This window comes from Poecile atricapillus, chromosome 10, assembly GCF_030490865.1.
Source record: "Poecile atricapillus isolate bPoeAtr1 chromosome 10, bPoeAtr1.hap1, whole genome shotgun sequence".
Lineage (NCBI taxonomy): Eukaryota > Metazoa > Chordata > Aves > Passeriformes > Paridae > Poecile > Poecile atricapillus.
The window spans coordinates 13,307,209-13,325,579 of record NC_081258.1 but is presented as its reverse complement, the minus strand read 5'-3'; the positions used below and the strand labels follow the sequence as shown (position 1 = coordinate 13,325,579).

The following is an 18,371-nucleotide window of genomic DNA, read 5'->3' as shown; positions in this document are numbered from 1 at the left end:
CCTTGTGAGGACCCGCTGCTGGGTTGTGGTCATCCACAGGGGCTGGGGAGACCTGCCATGGAAAATGTGGCAAAGTAAACACAGTGTGGAAAGCTGCTGAATTATTCAAACTGAAATGCCACTCAGGGCAGATATAGCTGGTAATATCAGGATCACAGTAAGAGTCTACAGGCACCAAAACACAGCATGGAAAATGCAGAACCCAAAGTCCTCAGAATAATTCTGATCCAGCTTTCTGTCAGAAAAGGAAGCAGTTACTTTTTTAGGATGGAGCTCGTACAGGTTGGTGGCAGCATTTGCAGCTTTCTGAAGAGCAGATTCCTGTGCTTTCAGATAGCCCTGTGCTCCACAGGCCCTTGGCTTACCCCGACCCTCTGCTGGAGGCCAAGGTTTTTTGCCAGCTTGTTTTAACCACTGCAAGGTGGAAAATGGATGAAATTTAAAGCAGTTGTGTTGTCCTCTCTGAGGGCTTTCACTTGTTGCTGTGTGGTCTGGTTCTCTTGCCACCAGATGGCACCTAAGCCCAGCTAATAGAAAATACATCTTTTCAACAAGCCCAAAATAATATTTTATTTCTTTGAATTTGCACACCTACAAGAACTGTTCAATTCCATTTATTGCAAATTATTACAGATGTATTGAAATATGAAAAAAGACATTCATCTAAACTTGGCTATACTCAGAAATCCAGATCCTGAGACACATCTCAATGAAAAACAATGAAAACAGCAGATATAAGTGTATGTTTCATTACAGATGCCCTAAAAGGTAAAACCAGATTTTCTGTGCATGGATGCTATTTCTGCATCTTCTTAGGCATAAATAATCATAATGTCAAGGAATATTAGATCAGTAAAATTATCCCATCAAGAAGCAATTTCCATTTGCCATTGGAGTCCATCTGCTATGGTGCACACTGGTATGGACTTAAAATAAAAAACACCAAGTGAAAATATATATGGCTACAAATAGAATTTTTATTTAGTCAAATGACAGACACACTGAATTATGCTTGAGACTAATTCATCTGTAATGAAACTGATATATAAACATGTAACTAAGGCATTTCTAGAAGGATGCAAAGGCACAAATAACACAAGACTGGAATTTAAACTCAAAACAGCAGTTTTCAAAGTAGTGAACAGGCAGCTGCCCTGAGGAGCTTGGAGCCAAGGGCAGTGATTTTTGATATCACAGTGTTACATCAGTTTTAACAAATGGTCCCATTGCTGGCCTCCATATTTTTGCTATTCCCATATTTTGGGAATATTTCCATGCAGTCAGGCAAACACTGTGCTCAAGATTTGGTCTGTTTTCTTCTAAGTGATTAATCCAATCCATTCTCACCATCCTTGTCACTCTGTGCTTGGTGAGGACATCCTTCCCCCTCATCCAGGCCTTCTGCTTCTCCATCACTGCCATTCCCTGTTAAATGCACAAAGGGCAAATGAAACTCACTTATGGTCATTAATACTGGAAAAAGAAATACAGAGCCAAATTTTTAAAAACCATTTAAATGAAACTCAGTAAGAAATCCTCTGTAGAAAAAGAAAACATTTAAATTCCTAATTTATTAGGATTCACACATAAAAAAAAAAGGAAGAGGTGATTGTAACTAACAACCTTCAACAGGAGCTGAACAGATCCTTAGTGTGCCTGGGCCACCCCTGTTATCTCTGTGATTAATAATGTCACTGTAATCTTACCATCCTCTTCCCAGGAGTTTGGGTCATCTGGTTGATGACAGACTGGTGACAACAGCAGATGATCCTTGGGCTCAGTGATTATCTCTTGTATCAAGGGTTTCAAAGGGGCTGCCTCTTTATCTTTGATCTCCAGGTATCTTTCTGAATTATCAGGCTCTGTAAAGAAGCTTTTGAGAAGGGGTCTTAAGTGCTCCTTTTCATGCTCTGTATGGTTCTGACATACATTTGAAAAAATTGCTGTTGGAATTTCTTCTGCTGAATTCTCAAGCATGCTTTTATTGTTTTCCTCTAATGCAGAATCACTGTCATTTGTCACTTCAGAAATTATTTCAATCTTTGGGTGATAGTCCTGCTGTAAAGGTAGACATGTAATTGAAAAATTATTCTTAGATATAAAAGCCAAAGGATGAGTAAATATCTCTTGGATCCATGTAACAGTTGTCAGCTTTAATGTGTTGTTCTCATAAAATATGTGGAATGTATGCTTCACTCATAGCTCTGATGCTTTGTGAATGAATCTAAGGTTAGCAATTTCTTAGGCATCACCAATGAACTGACCATAAACTAATTAACAGTTCATAAAAAGAGCAGTGTGTGGGCACTGTTCCAATATTTTACTCCAAACAGAGGAACTTGATCAATATCTTCATCTGTCTTCAGCTGAGAACTGAGCCTTTGGAGCAGGACAGCTGCTAACACATCCTGCTCCCCTAATCCTCTTTCCTTGCCTTCTTTTAATTGGAGGCTTTGTTGGCCAAGACATTTTGCAACCCTGTTATGAGTCTGTGATCAAAAGGACAAATCAATTCCATGCCTTATGCTGGCTGTAGGAACAGTTGGCATTATCTTGGAAAGGCTTGTAAGAGCATGTACTGTACCAACCTCTGTCTCCAGCAAGGCCATATGATTCTGTGATCAGCATGAAAATCGAAACTGTGCTTTTAAACTTAGTTGTCTTCTTTTTTTTCTTCTATTTCTTGTTATAGGCTTGTGTCTAAAAGATTAGTTTGAGCAAAGCAAAACTCTAAGATGGACAAGGACTGGCCTGCAGTAGTGAGGAGGAGTTTCAATTTCTCTGTGATTTCAGTTCAAAAGTCAGATTTTATTCAGCAGCAGGTAATTTGCACCATATTAAAACTGATGCAGTGTATTTTAAGACTAATCTTCAGTATAACACTACATCCTATTAAGAAATTAAACTTATGTAACTGTTGTATTACTGATCATAAGTTTTTATTCTATTTTTGCTACACAAAAATATAAAAAAGTCAGATTTAAACAAAGGAATATTTACATGTAGATATGAACGGCTGAAGCCATCCGTTTTAGTTTGTAAATGCATCAGCGATTGCATCTCCCAAACCAGCATTTCACAACTTAGATTATCCTCATTTTGCATAACCTTTGTAAATGTGTTTAGGGAAGTTTCATTATTGGAATTAATGAAAATGTTACCTTCTGAACAAAGATTTCCTCTTCTGGGGAAAACTCACTTGCAACTACATCTTCTAAATCAGGCAGATCCTGAAAACAATCACAGATCAATAATCAGTGGGAAGAGCTACTGTAACCCATGAAAAATGACATCTCTGGCTCATTGGACAAATTCTTCAAAGCAGTGCTCATCAGGGTGTGAGGCCACAGCCAGCAGGACCCCACTGCCATCCTCTCACAGGCACAGTTTGCTGTTAAGCACATGTGGGAAAGGGAAAATTCATCTGTCTCCAGAAATAGCCCTAATGTCACACTGACTGCTGTTTTCTACTATGCTGTGTGATTATGAAGGCAAACAGGAGAAAGAGTAAGGCATTACCAGGATTTTAAAAGCAAACATGGTTTATTCTCTTAGCTTTCTCCTGTCTATTCAATAGACTTAATCCTAACGGCAACCCATCCGTATGGGTAAATGCCAAATCCAGACGTGCAGGCTTCCTGAAACTGCATATCAGGTAAACTCTGTTAACCTAAACACACCTAATAAACCAATATTTTACTGTAAATGCCTCATAATTAAGACACAGAACTGCAAACTTGCTGAGAACTGTTTTTCCCCAGACAGGTCAAATAATTTCAGCTTTTCACTAGAAAATATCAGACAACTATCATTTGCTGACATGAAAGGAAACACAGAAGGTGGGAATGCAAAATCACAGGTAGAAACTAATAATTTTACCACTTTTTTTTACTGTAGGTCAATACTAGAATAAGTACCTCCTTTTGTTTTTATATATTTTTAGCACTTAATGACTTTGTAGCAGACTGCTTGGTGTGGAAGCATCGGGAACATCTGTACTGTATGGTGAAGATTATTACACAATTAAAAACAAGAGTGGAAATGTCTCCTTCCTGATATAGTTGCAACTATTGCAGCATTGTCCTGAAGTCACAGAGTTTCATAAAAATTGCATTAAAAATGTACAAATTAAGACCTGAGACCGATATGGAGTTTGACGTCAATAGGGAGATGATAGCTGTTGGTCTCGTTTCAGTCATCAGGGTGCATTTGCAGATCAACTACGAGTTAACCCACTTGAGGTACATGGGAATGTGTTTCCCACGCTGCCAAGGCATGTGCAACAACAGGAGCTTGTTTGTGCTTGACACAGGGATGTCATAACCACTCATTGCAAATCCTCCTCCACTCTTCTCCCTTATATTCCTTCTGAGACCATCCAGACACTCAGGATATTAATAAAGACAACGGTGCTGCTCCACAGCCTCTCACTATCAGCATCTTCCCAGCCATTCCCTGCTATGTCAGCACTAAGATTTTTTGGGATATCTGCAATAGGGTAAGTACTGGAGGCTGCTGGGAGAGGCTCTTTCTATTACTAAATGTTGCTGGAGAACAAGTAGCATAGAACACTGAAATGTGCATTAGTGTGTGATTTGGGTTTGGTTTTCCTTCTGTAGAATTAAAATAGTCCCACTTTTAAAGTCTTTAAAAGCCCACAGATGTGTGCTTAAGAGTTATTTTTATACTGCCTTGAAGTTTGTGCACAGGATCTTCCTATGGTGCCACAGAGCATCAAGGGAAAAACAAACAGTGAATCAAGGAGATCTTCACATTGTGGGTACCTACAGTGTCACTACATATTTACTTTAACTTTACTACAACCTTTACTTCAGACACTGCAAGATCTACTTTTAAGAATAATATTGTGCACACTTTAATTGCTGCTCATTCTCTCCACTACCTTTTTTAAACCTATGATTAAAAACAGCTCAACAGGAGGAAGCAGCAGCAAAGCCTCTACCAAAGCAGTGGGCTGAGCCCTTCAATAACAACATGGAATTTTTCCCTTGGAAATTAAGAGCATGGCAAAGATATGAGGCTTTTCTGCCAGTAGTTAACAATGGCAGTACAGGGTGTCACAGGATGTATTAAGTGCTCAGGGAAATCATAAGCTCAGAACTTTTTATTGCTGATTATATCAAAGTCTTATACTGTCAGTTTATCAGCAGTGTCCTAATTAGGACATATTGAACAATTCTCCTTTGAAGTGAGGTTGTATTTTTCAGTGGTATCTATACAATTAACCTCATGGTTCAATGCGGTAAACATGTTTAAATGTTGCATCAGATAGACATTTCAGATAATACAAGACCATACTACAAATGTCAATCACTTATTATATATCTGAATAGTGTACATTCTGCTCTTCTTGGAAACAGACATCAGAGTTCTATTCTGAAAATGAATTTATACTATCTAACACTGCTGGGTAACATTTAGAATAATGGGGCTATCATTGTCAGCTATTTCTTCCCCATGGTTTTTCTGCAATAGTTCACATTTTCAACTGCGCATTTCATTTGAGTTTTGATTAAAAGGACAAATGTGTCTACCAGATTCTTTTCACTATAATTTCTGTTTTTAAATGAGAGCCCTCATTAGCTTCTCCAGAGAAATCACAAAGATAGAAGGTCAGCTTCAGGTGATTTACAGGACAAAAGGATTTATAGGATAAAAAATTTACAGACAAAATAAACTTTGGAAGCATTCTTCATAAATGCTCCACTGGAGAAAACACCCCTGCAACTTTACTTTTTTTTTTTTTTTTTTTTTTTTTTTTTTTTAATTTTATTTTTCCTAACAGTAGGCCTTTCTTAAAAAACTTGCCCATATAGTTTTATTATCCAGAATGTTACAGAATTAACTTGGACAAGACAATACACACATGTGAACTTCTCAAAGTCTGAATCCAATACATACATCGAGAGAAAGTGTCTCCAGTGTCTCCAGTTTGAGCTGCTCAATTTCAGCATATCCCTCCCTCTCAGGAAGCACAGCCTGGTCAGTAGCTGTCTCCTGTCCTGGTAGATCTACAGAATAATCAATAGTCAGTTGCAGAGAACTAACTGAACAAAAAATGTCTACATTGCAACAGCAAGCACTGCAGAACCAGACTGCTGAGGACTATCACTGCAGAATTCACAGCTCAATCCAATGCTTTGTTTTTTTTCTATTATATTCTGAGTCTCTCTTCTATTGTATAAATTAATATTTGCATTTTGCAATAATGTGTTCCACAAATCTATAAAAGCATTTCTCTATGTCTGAAGGTACAAAATCATCTTTAGAGTGATGATCAGCTTCTGTTGGCAGACAGACTGCCTAGTTTATGTGGGCGCAAGGGAAGTCTGTAAACTCTCCTGGCCTTTCACTAAACCTGGCATGTTTGAGAAGTGGAGTACCACCTTTAAGTTGCAGAAGTTGCAGGTTAGGCCTTCAGAAATTTACTATTTGTTGTATTTAAAGAATATTTAACCCAGTATTGCTTGATTTCACCTAGTCACTGTGGAAATCTAATGGAATGTTTTTACATATGAATTGGCTTGAGCCACAGCAGAGGCAGTCCTGCACTAAAACAGAGGTTGGCTCATCATCTCTGCATGCTCAGTTTGGTTTTGCTCTTCACTGTGTACGTTACCGTCTGTCTCCTTGTTCAAATTTGCACATTTGTTAGAGTCTGGTTCCTGTGCATGCTCTTGAACTTCATCAGGCATATTTCCAGATGTGAAATCTCTGTTATCTCCTCTATGTGTTATCACTTCATCACAAACATCAAAACCTTCATTTTTATTTTTTTCAGCCTTTTCTTGAGCTTCTTCTTCTAATCTGTTTGAAGTTTCTGATGTACTAGAATTTCCATCACCATCTTTTGAATTTGCAGGTGCTCCTACAGAAAAAATAATTTCATTAAAATTGCTGAGCTAATCTACCAATGCTCATTTTAAATATTTAAACACTACTACAGTGGGCTAGAATGTGCATCAAAAGCTCCTACTTTGAGCAGCTATTCATGGATGAGTAGTCTACCCAAGACTGAAGTAATCTGTTTTCCCATCTCCCCAGAAAACAGAAGTTCCCCAGGAAAAAAAAAAATCACCTAGAGAAAATGCTTAAATAATAAATGTCTGGTATGTCCAATAATTTGAAAAGGCTCACAAGTCACAAGACTATATATTTAAATACATCCTTGAAGATTTTGATGGATCAACAACAAATGCTGGTTACTCTCTCCTTTGTGCAATCCACTTGCCTGAAGAAAAAGTTTTACTTGTTAGTCAGTCCAAAGATGTATCAGATAAAGACTCCTCTGCACATTCAGACTGAAGAGGTCACAGACATCTTTCAAATCAGTAAACACAAACCTTCTTGGGTATCTGTTGCAACTCCTTCCATGCACTTTTGTACCTTCTTTTCCTTTGCTCTTTGCCTAATTGCTGCTAACGCATCAATGCTATCTTGGATTTTTTTTCTCTCTCTGGTTTCCCATTTTTCCCTTTCTGCTTTCTCAGCTTCAAGCCCTCCAACAGCCCAGGCTTCTGCACAGGCTCTAATGAAAACACAAAAGATCACTGTAATACAGCTATAAAAGCCTGCCTTTGCAATGAGAGAGAAATTTAAAATAGTTTGAAACAGCACAAAACAGTTGCAAGAGAAAAAAGCAGAAAGCAGTGACAATCCCTTATGCATCAGGGATGTACATTTATCTCACAAAAGACACAGAGACATCCAAATGCTGATTGGTGATTACACCACCAGAGATTGGTCTCATCTTGGGTCAGCTGTTCCAGACAACCACTCAGTTTCTGTTGAAATCAGGATTTGCCTCTGGTCTACAGACCTGGCATGAGACAATTCTGTTCAAGAATTATTTTCTGAAAAAATACACTGCTTTTTTCTAGGTATGTGAGATGTAGAACTCTGTAGTACAATACTCTTCTGCTCAAAGTCATCCACCTTCAATAAATTATACTGGTCAATCTTCTTTCCATGACAGTATTGACAGAAAAAGGATGAATGATTGTTAGCACTTGATTCTTATTGCTGAGTAAAGAAGATGGCTGTATTTCTTACCTATCCTTTGGGAAAACTGGTCTGTCATCTAGATATGTCAGCTGTTTTAGTCGAACAGTGAGTGTTTTTCTATAATTAGCAATTTTCTTTATCACCTCATTTCCCATCAAATTCAGCACATGCTAGAGAAACAAGGGAAACAATTTTTAAGCTTGAGTAGCAAAAACCTCAGTCTGGATCTGCACTTGCCATTGTTTCAAAAGCAAGAAATGAATAAAACATCCAAGGTGTTAGAGGTGATCTACCAGAAACAAACTGATGTTTGATAATGTTTCTTTTAGACTGATTCCTACTGTGCACTGAACTACCTAACAAAGATACTTGATGGGGTTCACCCACACACAACACAAACCATCAGCTCTTCTTGGCTTACCAGATTGGGCATGGACTCCAGAATAGCTACAATACTCGGATCACTTAGACTGTTGTGGGAAAGATCAAGAACAGAAATACTTGGGCATTCCTGCAAGTGCTGGATGTCGTCCACTGTCCGTAACTTATTGTGAGCGATCTGCAGAGTCTGCAGGACTTTCAGACAAGCTGCAGACAAGAACAGTACAATGAAAGGAAAGAGTTGTCACTTCACAGAGGGCTTTTTGAGCAAGTAAAAAAAATGCATTGTCAAACTAGTAGTTTGTATTGGATTTGGAGCTTTATTCTAAATTTGCTATTCTGCTCTATATACACTTTTTGGCTAGGCTTCCAGAGCTGCTTTCTTCACCCCAGGGAAAAATAGCTGCTTGGTATTCGGATGGTGGTTGTTTTTAATTCACATTTCAACCTAATCAGTTACATAAAAGCAAGAGCTTGTGTTTCAAAATTCTCCAATGTATGGAAGTAGTAATGTACAGAAATAGTTTTTTTATTTTCTGCTGAAGACAGAATCCATCTTTTAGCAGATATAAAAGATTTGGTAATTGTGTCTGCAACTGCCAAAGCACATCTTAACTGTAAAGTAAATGGTGAAACCTGAATTGTCAGCCTGTCCGCAACACAGATAATTATTGAGATGGTAGTCAGGAAAAACTATTTAATTTTCCTAGGTATCCATGTTAAAGTAGTTTCTATGTATTTTCTGTTTCTCAACATAGGTTTTATTCCTCCACAAAAGCCCCGTGGGCTTTGCTATGGATATTGTGCAAAATTCTAACACAAATAAAAAAATCCTTTGAAACTAGTGCCTCTAACAAAGCTCAGTCAGAGCTTAGGAAATACAGTCTTGCCAAAGGCTAAAACCTGTTGCACTAACAGTTCTTACAGAGATTCTCAATGGTCCTAATGTAGTTGTTACTGATATTGAGGGAATCCAGCTTTTGTAAGGGTTCAAGGTTTTCTATTTTCTCAATTAAATTGAGTTGCAAATAGAGGCAACGCAACTCTGTCTGAGCCTCCAAATTCTCAATTTTTCTTAAGCCATTGCATTGCAGCCACAAACACTTCAGTCCAGTATATTCTTCAAGATTCTCCAGTCGGTCAAATCCTGCAGAGGAAAAAAAGATGTTTTAAAATGAAATGGCATTGGCTGAAAATGGCTCTTTAGGTGAGAAAATTCCATTAAACCAGAGCTGCTGAAACACCTGAGAGAACACTGGTACTGAAGTTACTGCAATATTTCCACTGAACTCATGGTACTGTTTCTGGCCCATAAAGGGCAAAACCAGGTTGGTGCCTACTCTGGTCTGTATCACAGCAGCCCTTTAGATGCTAAACAATACATAGCAAAACCAAAGCCAGATATAGAAGGTAGCATATCCTATTTATTTGGAAGAAATCCTAGGCTAACTTGGACCAGGTAACTGCATCATGCAAAAATCTGCTCAGAGATCACTAGAGGATGAGTAATGTTCATTCTAACACTTCCTTTTCTTTCAGTAGTGTTTGCTAACATGCAGCAAGTCTTTAGTGTTTATTTTCCTCTTGACCATGGCAAGTAAAAAATTTCCAAAAGCTGGAAAAAGCTCTTTATACAAACAATTTAAGGAAAAATATGCATGCTTTCCTCTGAGTGCAACCCAGGCCAGTATTTTAAGACATTTCTCAGAGGCTCCTGTTTAAGTAAAAGAAAGCAAAAATATGTCACTTGATCCCTATTGATCCTTTGGATGGCTCCACAAAGCCAGTTAGGTGTACAGTTTACTTTTCTACCTATATATTGACTCATTTTACTTCCCAAATCCAGAATTACATAAAATTGTGTTTCTAATTTAGAAGAATGACTAGATACCTTAGTTCAGTGAGCCATGAAGTAGATTCTCTGCTAAAATGCTACTTAGAATGATCAAGCTAGGCAGTCATGTCCACATCTTACCTTTATAATGCAGGTACAGTGTATCATTTAAGTGTGGGGTCCAGTATAATTTCTGCTGTTTACAGATGTCTAGCAGAATCTTTTTTGTCATTCTGCAATAGTACAGGAAGCAGAAGCAAAATAAAAAATGTATTTCAGTGCACATTCTGAGATCTTTGGTTTTCTTACAGATTCCATTGCAACACAATTAACAATTCTTTCATGCAAGAGAAATAGCTACAGCTTTCAAAATTATATTCCAAATTAAAAAAAAAAAGCAAGCTGGGTTTTTTAGTGTGGCTTTTCATTTCTACCTTTGAAGTGAGTTACCAGGCCCTCCTGCTAAAAAACAGAGGGTTCATAGGAAAACAGGCAGGGAAGTAGAGAGTCCATCTTCTTGGAAAAGAAGAAAAGAAAATCTTGGCATGATTTTATATTAGCTTCTGGTTCTAGTGCTAGCTTCCTCTCTAATTCTTTCCCCCATTCTTCATTGCTTTGGTACAGGACTTTTGGTGGCAGAGCCAAAATGCAACATTTTTTTTCAGAGTAGAAAAATCGATAGTAATCAGCCCAACATTTTCTTGAAATGCTGACTCCAAAATAGCACTCATGAAAGTTTTGATATACAGCTGTTGGTTGGCTGGGAATGCCACTAGGAATTATCAGAATGCTTTGTCTGAACTGATGCAGAGGAATGGTTAACTCTACTGGCACGTGACTTCCACGGGAGTTTGCACAATTTTCTCCAGATCCATTAAACGACTTCATCATGTGGTCAGAGTGTAGTTGCTACTGTGGCCATTAAACCCAGACATCTGTACAGATGCTGGAAATATCACCAATACCTGATTTATCCATTATTCTCAAGTTTATCTTCAAAACTGTTCTTCAGAACTGAGATGGACACACAGAATAGCAAAACTCCTGATGATACCAATACATCCACAAACAATGTATTACCTTACAGAGCCTCTCTTTTCCTCTGTCCTTTGACTGGATGAGCTGGTTCCAGACTTCTGATCAATACCTGCTTTTTGTTCATTCTGTTGATCTGCTCTGGACGTAGAGCTGACTTCTTCCTCTTGAGTTTTAACAGCTTTATAAATAAGAAAATGAGTTGCAATTTAACAGAAAGGGTGGGGAAAATGTGTCATGTTGCAAATTACTTTAGAGAAATATTGAAGAGCACTTGAATATGAATTTCAAGAAGAGAGTGTTTTGACCAAGATTTCTGCTGACATTTTTAATGAAACTTTTTTTACACAGCATCATAGCATAAACAATAGCAATTGAATTATTGAAATCTGCATATTTTATTTTATTTTTTTTAGATCTGGAAGTCAGATAATACCCATTATTCTTATAATGTACAGTGACAGTAAAGTACTGACACCAATGTTCTTATGGAGTTAGACATTTAATATATATTACATTTAATTAACACCAATTTGAGTTTACTGTAAAGAGACTACAGCAATGTTGTATCAGTCATCCCAAGCACTGTTAGTTTAGCTCTTCTACAAATGTACCTTTTTGTGATCCTTGGAAGCTGTCTTTACACTGCCTTTAATTGCAATTTCAGTATTTGTCTCTTCAAATACTTGCCCTGAACCTTCTACTTGCACTTGTAGTTCATACATTTAAAGAGAAAGTGCAAACAAGATGATTGTACCAGCTTACTTAAATATGACTATAATTAAAACATAATAAACGGACGTATTTAGTAACACAAGAGGCAGTGGGCTGAAAGTGATGCACAGAACTTCCACTTGAACATAAGGAAGAACTTCTTTACAGTGTGGGTGTCATGCACTGGAACTGTTTGCCCAGAGAGGGCGAGGAGTGTCTGTCACTGGAGATATTCAGATAAACACAAGCCTGTGCCCGGTGCTCTGGGATGGCCCTGCTTGAGCAGGGAGGTCGGACCAATGACGCCCTGTGGTCCCTTCAAACCCCACGCATCCTGTGAGTGTGATTTAGAGGTCAGGCTAGCTGTGTGACTACAACACTGGAAGAAATACTTCTCCGGCAGCAGGAAAGTAAAGAAATGTCAGGAAAGCGAACAAGATCACAGGAAGATAGTAAATGAGTATGCCTCAGTTATGTCAGGGTTTCCAGTGACTATCCTGGCAGAAAGCACACACTCGTATTTGCATCCAGATGAGTCAGAACAGCCGTGATGTGCAGGCTTTGTGTGCTGGCGAGCGAGCCGGAGGGGCTCACCTGTGCTTACAGCGCTGCCCTCACGTTCCGTGTGGGCACCTCCGCTCCCGGTGTCGCCCGGCGGCGCCTCTGACACCTCAGGCCCCGGGACCTCTCCTCTGCGGCCGCTGCCCGGGTCTCCAGCGGGCGCCGCCTGCATCCTAACACCCCCCGAGCCGGTATGGGATTTACGCTCTGCCTTTTTCAGACAAAATGTCCACAGGTTTCAGTCGGCGGCGGGCGAGAGACCGGGCGCAGCCCGAGCCCCGGCTGCCGCCTCAGCCGTGGCCATGGCGACGCCGCGCGCAGCCCCACAAGGCCCCGCGGCCGCTCCCGGCGGCCCCGCGCGGCGCAGGCGGCGGCGGGTGCGGGCGGCGCGGCGGGAGCAGCGCCCGGCCCGGCCAGGCTGGTGAGGCATCGGCGGGGCAGAGCCGCGGCGGGGCTGGGGTACGTCCGGGGCAGCCCGGGACAGGGAGGGCCCCGGGCCGGGTCTTTCAGGGCCGGGGTTGGGCGAGGGGCCGAGGCGCCGGGCCCGCTGGCTGGCGGGGGGAGCGCGCCCGGAGCCCGCGGTCCCGCCCTGGGCGAGGGGCGGGCGGGGCGTGCCGGTGCCGGGTGGCGCGTCGGGTCCTGCCGAAGAGAGAACGGATTTGTGCGTGTTAAAACGTGTATTAAGTAGTAAAAGCTGTGTGAGGCACAGCAAGCGCGATGTGCCTGATGCGCTGCACTGTGGCGTGGGTCAAGGACAGCGTAGATGCGGTGCTTTTGACAGCGCTGGGGACTGACGTTGTGTCTCTGGGACTGCTTTGTCTCTCGTGTTGCTTTTCGCCCTTGAAAGAGCCCATTGGTTCTTTGTGTCTCAGCTCTCTCGTGCTGGTTATCCTTGCCTCTCTTGTAGGTAGTTTTTCGTCTTCCAAAATGGGTTTTCACCTGTTCCGCATCTGCTTGAATTTTTTTATTTACAGAATCATTGATTATGGTTGTTGCAGTATAACTGATTAATAGTTCAACCCTAGGAAAAGGGATAAACAGTACCTAAATCAGTGAGGATGATGGTAGGTGACACCCAAATTTTAGCAGACTTACTTGTGTTTTTTCTGCTTCAGAACAGTTCTCAAACTGTAAAATGCTGAATCTCAAAGGTTATCCATACAATCTGAAAAGTTTACATGGCTCAAGAAGCAATTGTAATTGCATGTGTCTTTTTCTAAATTTGTTTAATTTTTTTTATTTTTTTTTTTGTTTCAGGCTTGCGGTCACCATGGCTGCAGTGGATCGATTCTCTCTCTTGTACAGAGAAATCAGTCGCTCCTGCAGTTTCTATATAGAAGCCCTGGCTATTGTTGGAGCTTGGTACACAGTCAGAAAGTGTGTGTCTCTGGCATTGGACACTTACAGTGCACTCAGGCTGCACGTTATTCCAAGGCTGAGAGGGAAGGTTGATCTCGTCAAGAAGTACGGGAAATGGGCCGTGGTCACGGGTAAGAGATGAAGGGGTAAATTTGCTTCTGTTTGTGTAACATACTGTGCCAGTACTGTGAAACTTGGTGGTGCTGGGTGAGCTTTGTCACAGGCTTGGGCCTGTATTAGCTCTGTATTGCAGGTTAATCTGCCTGAGCAGTGGCTGTTGTTCATGGCCTTTATAAATTAATTCCTCAGGAGATGGGCAAGCTAAGTGAATTGACTGACTGCTGAGAAAGAATCACAGCAATTGTTGCCCAAATTTGCAAGATACATCTTGATTGCCTGCAAGTGTAGATGAAGATGTAGAAAACATCCTTTTTTTGCTATGAGGTGTTCATATGTGCCCTAGTTCTTCAGCAAGGTTTGAATCCTGTATCTGACATTCCTGCCTTTCATTAAGGTTCTCCTTTGAGCTCTCTCTTGTCATAGAAAACATAAAACTTTCATGAGGGAATTGCAGAAGGTGGTTGACAGTGTTGTCTTACTGTTGTGTCTTTGAATTCAATATATTTAGTGCCACGTGATCACAGAAAAAAAGAGTAAAGCTTTTAATTGAAAGAACTGTCAAAGTAGAAGGCTGGTGTTGCTCTGTTTTTCACTTGTGTGTTCTATTGCTGTTTTCTCTTGCAGGTAGCACAGATGGTATTGGGAAGGCTTATGCTGAAGAACTGGCAAAGCATGGTGTCAACATCATCTTAGTCAGCCGAAGCAAAGAGAAGCTGGAGGCTGTATCCAGGAGCATATCTGAAACCTATAAAGTGGAAACAGATTTCATAGTAGCTGATTTCAGCAAGGGGCGTGAGCTTTACCCAGCCATTAAGGAGGCTCTGAAAGACAGAGAAATTGGGATTTTAGTGAATAATGTAGGAATATTTTACAGCCACACAGACTATTTTACTAATCTGTCTGAGGATGTGCTATGGGACTTGATCCATGTAAATATTGCTTCTGCTACCATGATGACACATATCGTGCTGCCTGGCATGGTAAAGAAGAAGAAAGGGGCAATTGTCAACCTTTCTTCAGCAGTCTGTTGTCAGCCAACACCGATGCTGACAGTCTATGGAGCCTCTAAAGTAAGTTGTGATGTTAAATGGCATGCACTGGCAAGTACATTATAGTTTGGTTATTATGAGGGTTTTTTTGAACACATTCAGCAAGGATGTCAAAATACTTGAATGTTTTCTAGGGATTTGTTTAAATATTAGAGGTGAATGATACATGTATTATGCAGTAAACTCTTCATCCTCACCAGTGCTGGGCTTTGAACTAAAATCGGTGCTCTTGCATTTTGTGTGAACTATGGCATAACAGACATTCTAGGAGAAGTACTGCATTTCTCAGATGCACAAAGCAGAGAGGCAATGCTGTGACCCTTTGAAAGGGTCAATAATTAAATCTCTCTCTTCTTCAGCTGAACTGTGCATGTACCTCAAGCCCCTTGCATGCCAGTATTTGGTAGCAAAAAGGGCTGTACTCATGCTCAAGCCACCACTGTGACACAGAGTGTGGCCAAATCAAGCTGCTGCTTCATGTAATACCAAAGAGTGTTCTGGCATATTTGGGGACAAGCAAAAAGAACTCTCCCATAATTGTCCTTCCTGGAGAGATCCAGACAGTAATGAATAGGACTGGGCAGCTGGGTGATGGTGGAAGAATGAATGCTCATGGTGATGGTGGATTTATAGTGGATGAGATGCCATTGAATCCACAAAAGCAACTGGGATTGTGGAAGGATCTCACCTAGATCCAGTGTCTAAACACAAGTGGTTATTGCTCCTGGTTGTCAGTGGCTGCCCTCTGTTGTAGCCTTGCTCCTGACAAAGCTTTTTTATTTCCTTTGGCCTGGAGCAAAACCATCTCTTACTACCCCAAGGTGTAAAACTCCTTGCAGACTTCCTTCAGTGTGGAAACTGGCTTATGATTACTCTTTCTGTGCAGAGTATCTGCCCCTTTGATTATGCTAATCAAGTGTATGTAGAACTGCACTCTGAATTAAAACAATTAAAAGGCTTCAATGAAAAAGAAGAAACACAAATGTACCAAAGTTTCTTCATTTAGCTGAGATAATTAACCCAAATCCTAGATGGGAATCCAGCTTTAAGCCTGGCCTCAGAACACAGAAGTGAGAACAAGCTACTGTAACATCCTAAGCCTCTTTGTGCAGTAACAGTGAATAATGCTTGAAGTGGTTGCTTTAGCTTTCCTAAAGCAACTGTAAGAGCGTTTGTACAAGATGCTTTCCCAACAAACTTTTGAGAAAACCTTTTGCAAGGCTGGTTGGGAGCAGAAAGATATCTGCTCACAAGCTGAGTCTAAGAAGCTCTTTCTCAGGGAGAACTGGCTGTGTGGCACAGCAGTAGCTTCAGCAGGGAAGGAAGGCATCAGTGTTGCTGCCCTGGTAAGACTGAGCCAGGCTCATTTTTCAGTCTGACTGCAGCAGTCTCAGTTATCAGCCTTGTGCTTTTCTTGTTCTGTAAAAGTAAAATGAGCTAAAGCAGGTAATGCAGATACACATTTATGAATCTTTCTGTGTAAGAGAGTTCCAGGAAGTAACTAACCTGGCTTCTGGAGAAGACAGCTGAATGCAAAATTTACCTCTAAATATTAAAGAATGTGACTTTATTTTCTTCTGATAATAGTAGGTAGAGCTGGTAGAGTGTCCTTGCAATGCTGCCTGGACCAAATAAGGTGTTTATTTTAGATGAAATAAATGTTTTTGTACTATTTTAAAGCAGAAATTGTCAGATAGTGATAAGCAGTCACTTTGTTCTGCAAGTTACTCTACCATGGCAGGTTTATAGAAAATAAAAACATACATAAATGTTGATAATACTTCAGAAAATCACATTTTTATATTATTTAGTAATGTTTATTGAGCTGGTGCATAAAATACGTTAAAACTTTTTTGTAATTTTAATAAAATTTTGCCCTGAGATTTCATTGTTTAAAAAAAAAAAAAAAAAGAAAAAAAAGTATCTTTCTGCTTTTGTCTTTCTAGAGCTACTTGGACTATTTCAGTAGAGCATTACATTATGAGTATGCCTCTAAAGGAATTTTTGTTCAGAGTCTAACGCCATTTGTAACTACTACAAAAATGCTAGCATTCAGCAGCATTATGTCAAAGAGATCTGTGTTTTTTCCTACTGCTGAAGAATATGCAAGTCATGCTGTTTCTACTCTTGGGTTATCCATAAGGACCACTGGTTACTGGAAGCATGCAATACAGGTAATGGAATTCATTAAACTATTTTCTGTTTGTCAGTGGAGGTAAATCAGCTGTTTACTTTCTTAGGAGTCTGAAGGAAAACTGCTCATTATGTTTCATAAAAGTACTTTATGTATTGTTGACTTTAAGGCATTGTGCCGTATCTTCTCACTAGTTCTGCTCTAGAAACTTATACTTGGGCATGCTTATTTTTAAGGTCAGAGAGTGAATCCAATTCTCCCTTGAAATGTGGAGCAGAAATGGGAAATAACTTTTTTCAGTCTTCATATATTGAACATATCTGTGCTTTGGGGAAGAGTGGGTCGGGAGGATGGAATAATAGAAGGAAAAAAGCTGTGTCTTTGTTCTGAGTTACCTGGAAGCAGGTCCTCCATTTGTTAAGGCTTTCACTTTTGGGGCAGACTGTTTTATGTACACTGGTCACATCTCACGTATCCTACCTAGTGCTTCCTATATCATTGGGTTGAATAGATGTAAATGAAGAAGCGGGGATTAGTCCAAAAGGCATAGAAGAAACGGGATGCATTCTGGCAACATGTGGCAATTAAAGGAAGTGGACAGAATTACTGTTATGAACTTGATGAAATCAAGGATGCAGGATTTATTTGCAGAATTTAACTGCTCAGCTATGAGTGCTACATCCAAAATAGCTAAATATGTGTGCTTCCAAGGGGTTGAATTAGTCGATGATATTCAAGCACTTTTTGCCTTGCTTTGACAGTCACTTGAGAAACTGTTTCCTTTAATGGCATATATCTTAGTCTGTCCCTTCCTTTAATTATTTTTCTGTTCTCTTGTCTCCCTGTGCCTCTCCACAGTTCACGCTGGGCGAGTGCCTGCCTGAATGGCTGTGGGCATGGTCTGCACTGTATTTGAGCAGAATTCTACGCAAGCAAGCTTTGGCAGCCAAAGCGAAATAGGAGTAACTCGATGTCCCATGAGACAGCTCTGGTCAGAGTGCTGCAAAAACGTTTAATGAACCTTGGAGGACTTACTCTGTAACTTATCCATACCTTGTTAAGCAAGCTACATAATCTAGACAAGAGAAGTGTGGATCCTCTCTGTATCCTTGTATTAAATAGCTCCTCTGCTGCTTTCCTTTATGACAGACTGCTGATG

General features: G+C 40.2%; 2 protein-coding genes across 6 annotated transcripts; one reads left to right on the top strand and one right to left on the bottom strand.

Moving 5' to 3' along the window:
• Positions 1-563: 563 nt before the first annotated feature.
• Positions 564-12,867, bottom strand: DNAAF1 (dynein axonemal assembly factor 1). 3 transcript variants are annotated; one of them, XM_058846400.1, is made up of 12 exons: positions 12,584-12,867; positions 11,321-11,456; positions 10,382-10,473; positions 9,332-9,553; positions 8,447-8,613; positions 8,074-8,195; positions 7,365-7,549; positions 6,641-6,889; positions 5,923-6,032; positions 3,162-3,230; positions 1,707-2,058; positions 564-1,425 (listed from the first exon to the last, which is right to left on the bottom strand). In XM_058846400.1, exons 1-12 carry the CDS (start codon positions 12,720-12,722, stop codon positions 1,328-1,330), a joined length of 1,941 nt encoding a protein of 646 aa, XP_058702383.1. In that variant the 5' UTR covers positions 12,723-12,867; the 3' UTR covers positions 564-1,327. The 3 variants fall into 3 exon arrangements, with proteins under 3 accessions (XP_058702383.1, XP_058702384.1, XP_058702385.1); XM_058846401.1 differs by having other exon boundaries at positions 1,707-2,055; XM_058846402.1 differs by lacking the exon at positions 564-1,425 and having other exon boundaries at positions 1,722-1,873.
• Positions 12,868-12,901: 34 nt separating this feature from the next.
• HSDL1 (hydroxysteroid dehydrogenase like 1) lies at positions 12,902-18,347 on the top strand. 3 transcript variants are annotated; one of them, XM_058845670.1, is made up of 5 exons: positions 12,902-12,971; positions 13,808-14,040; positions 14,654-15,099; positions 17,025-17,252; positions 18,071-18,347. In XM_058845670.1, exons 2-5 carry the CDS (start codon positions 13,821-13,823, stop codon positions 18,170-18,172), a joined length of 996 nt encoding a protein of 331 aa, XP_058701653.1. In that variant the 5' UTR covers positions 12,902-12,971; positions 13,808-13,820; the 3' UTR covers positions 18,173-18,347. The 3 variants fall into 3 exon arrangements, with proteins under 3 accessions (XP_058701653.1, XP_058701652.1, XP_058701655.1); XM_058845669.1 differs by having other exon boundaries at positions 12,902-13,009; XM_058845672.1 differs by lacking the exon at positions 12,902-12,971 and adding an exon at positions 13,168-13,211.
• Positions 18,348-18,371: the final 24 nt, after the last annotated feature.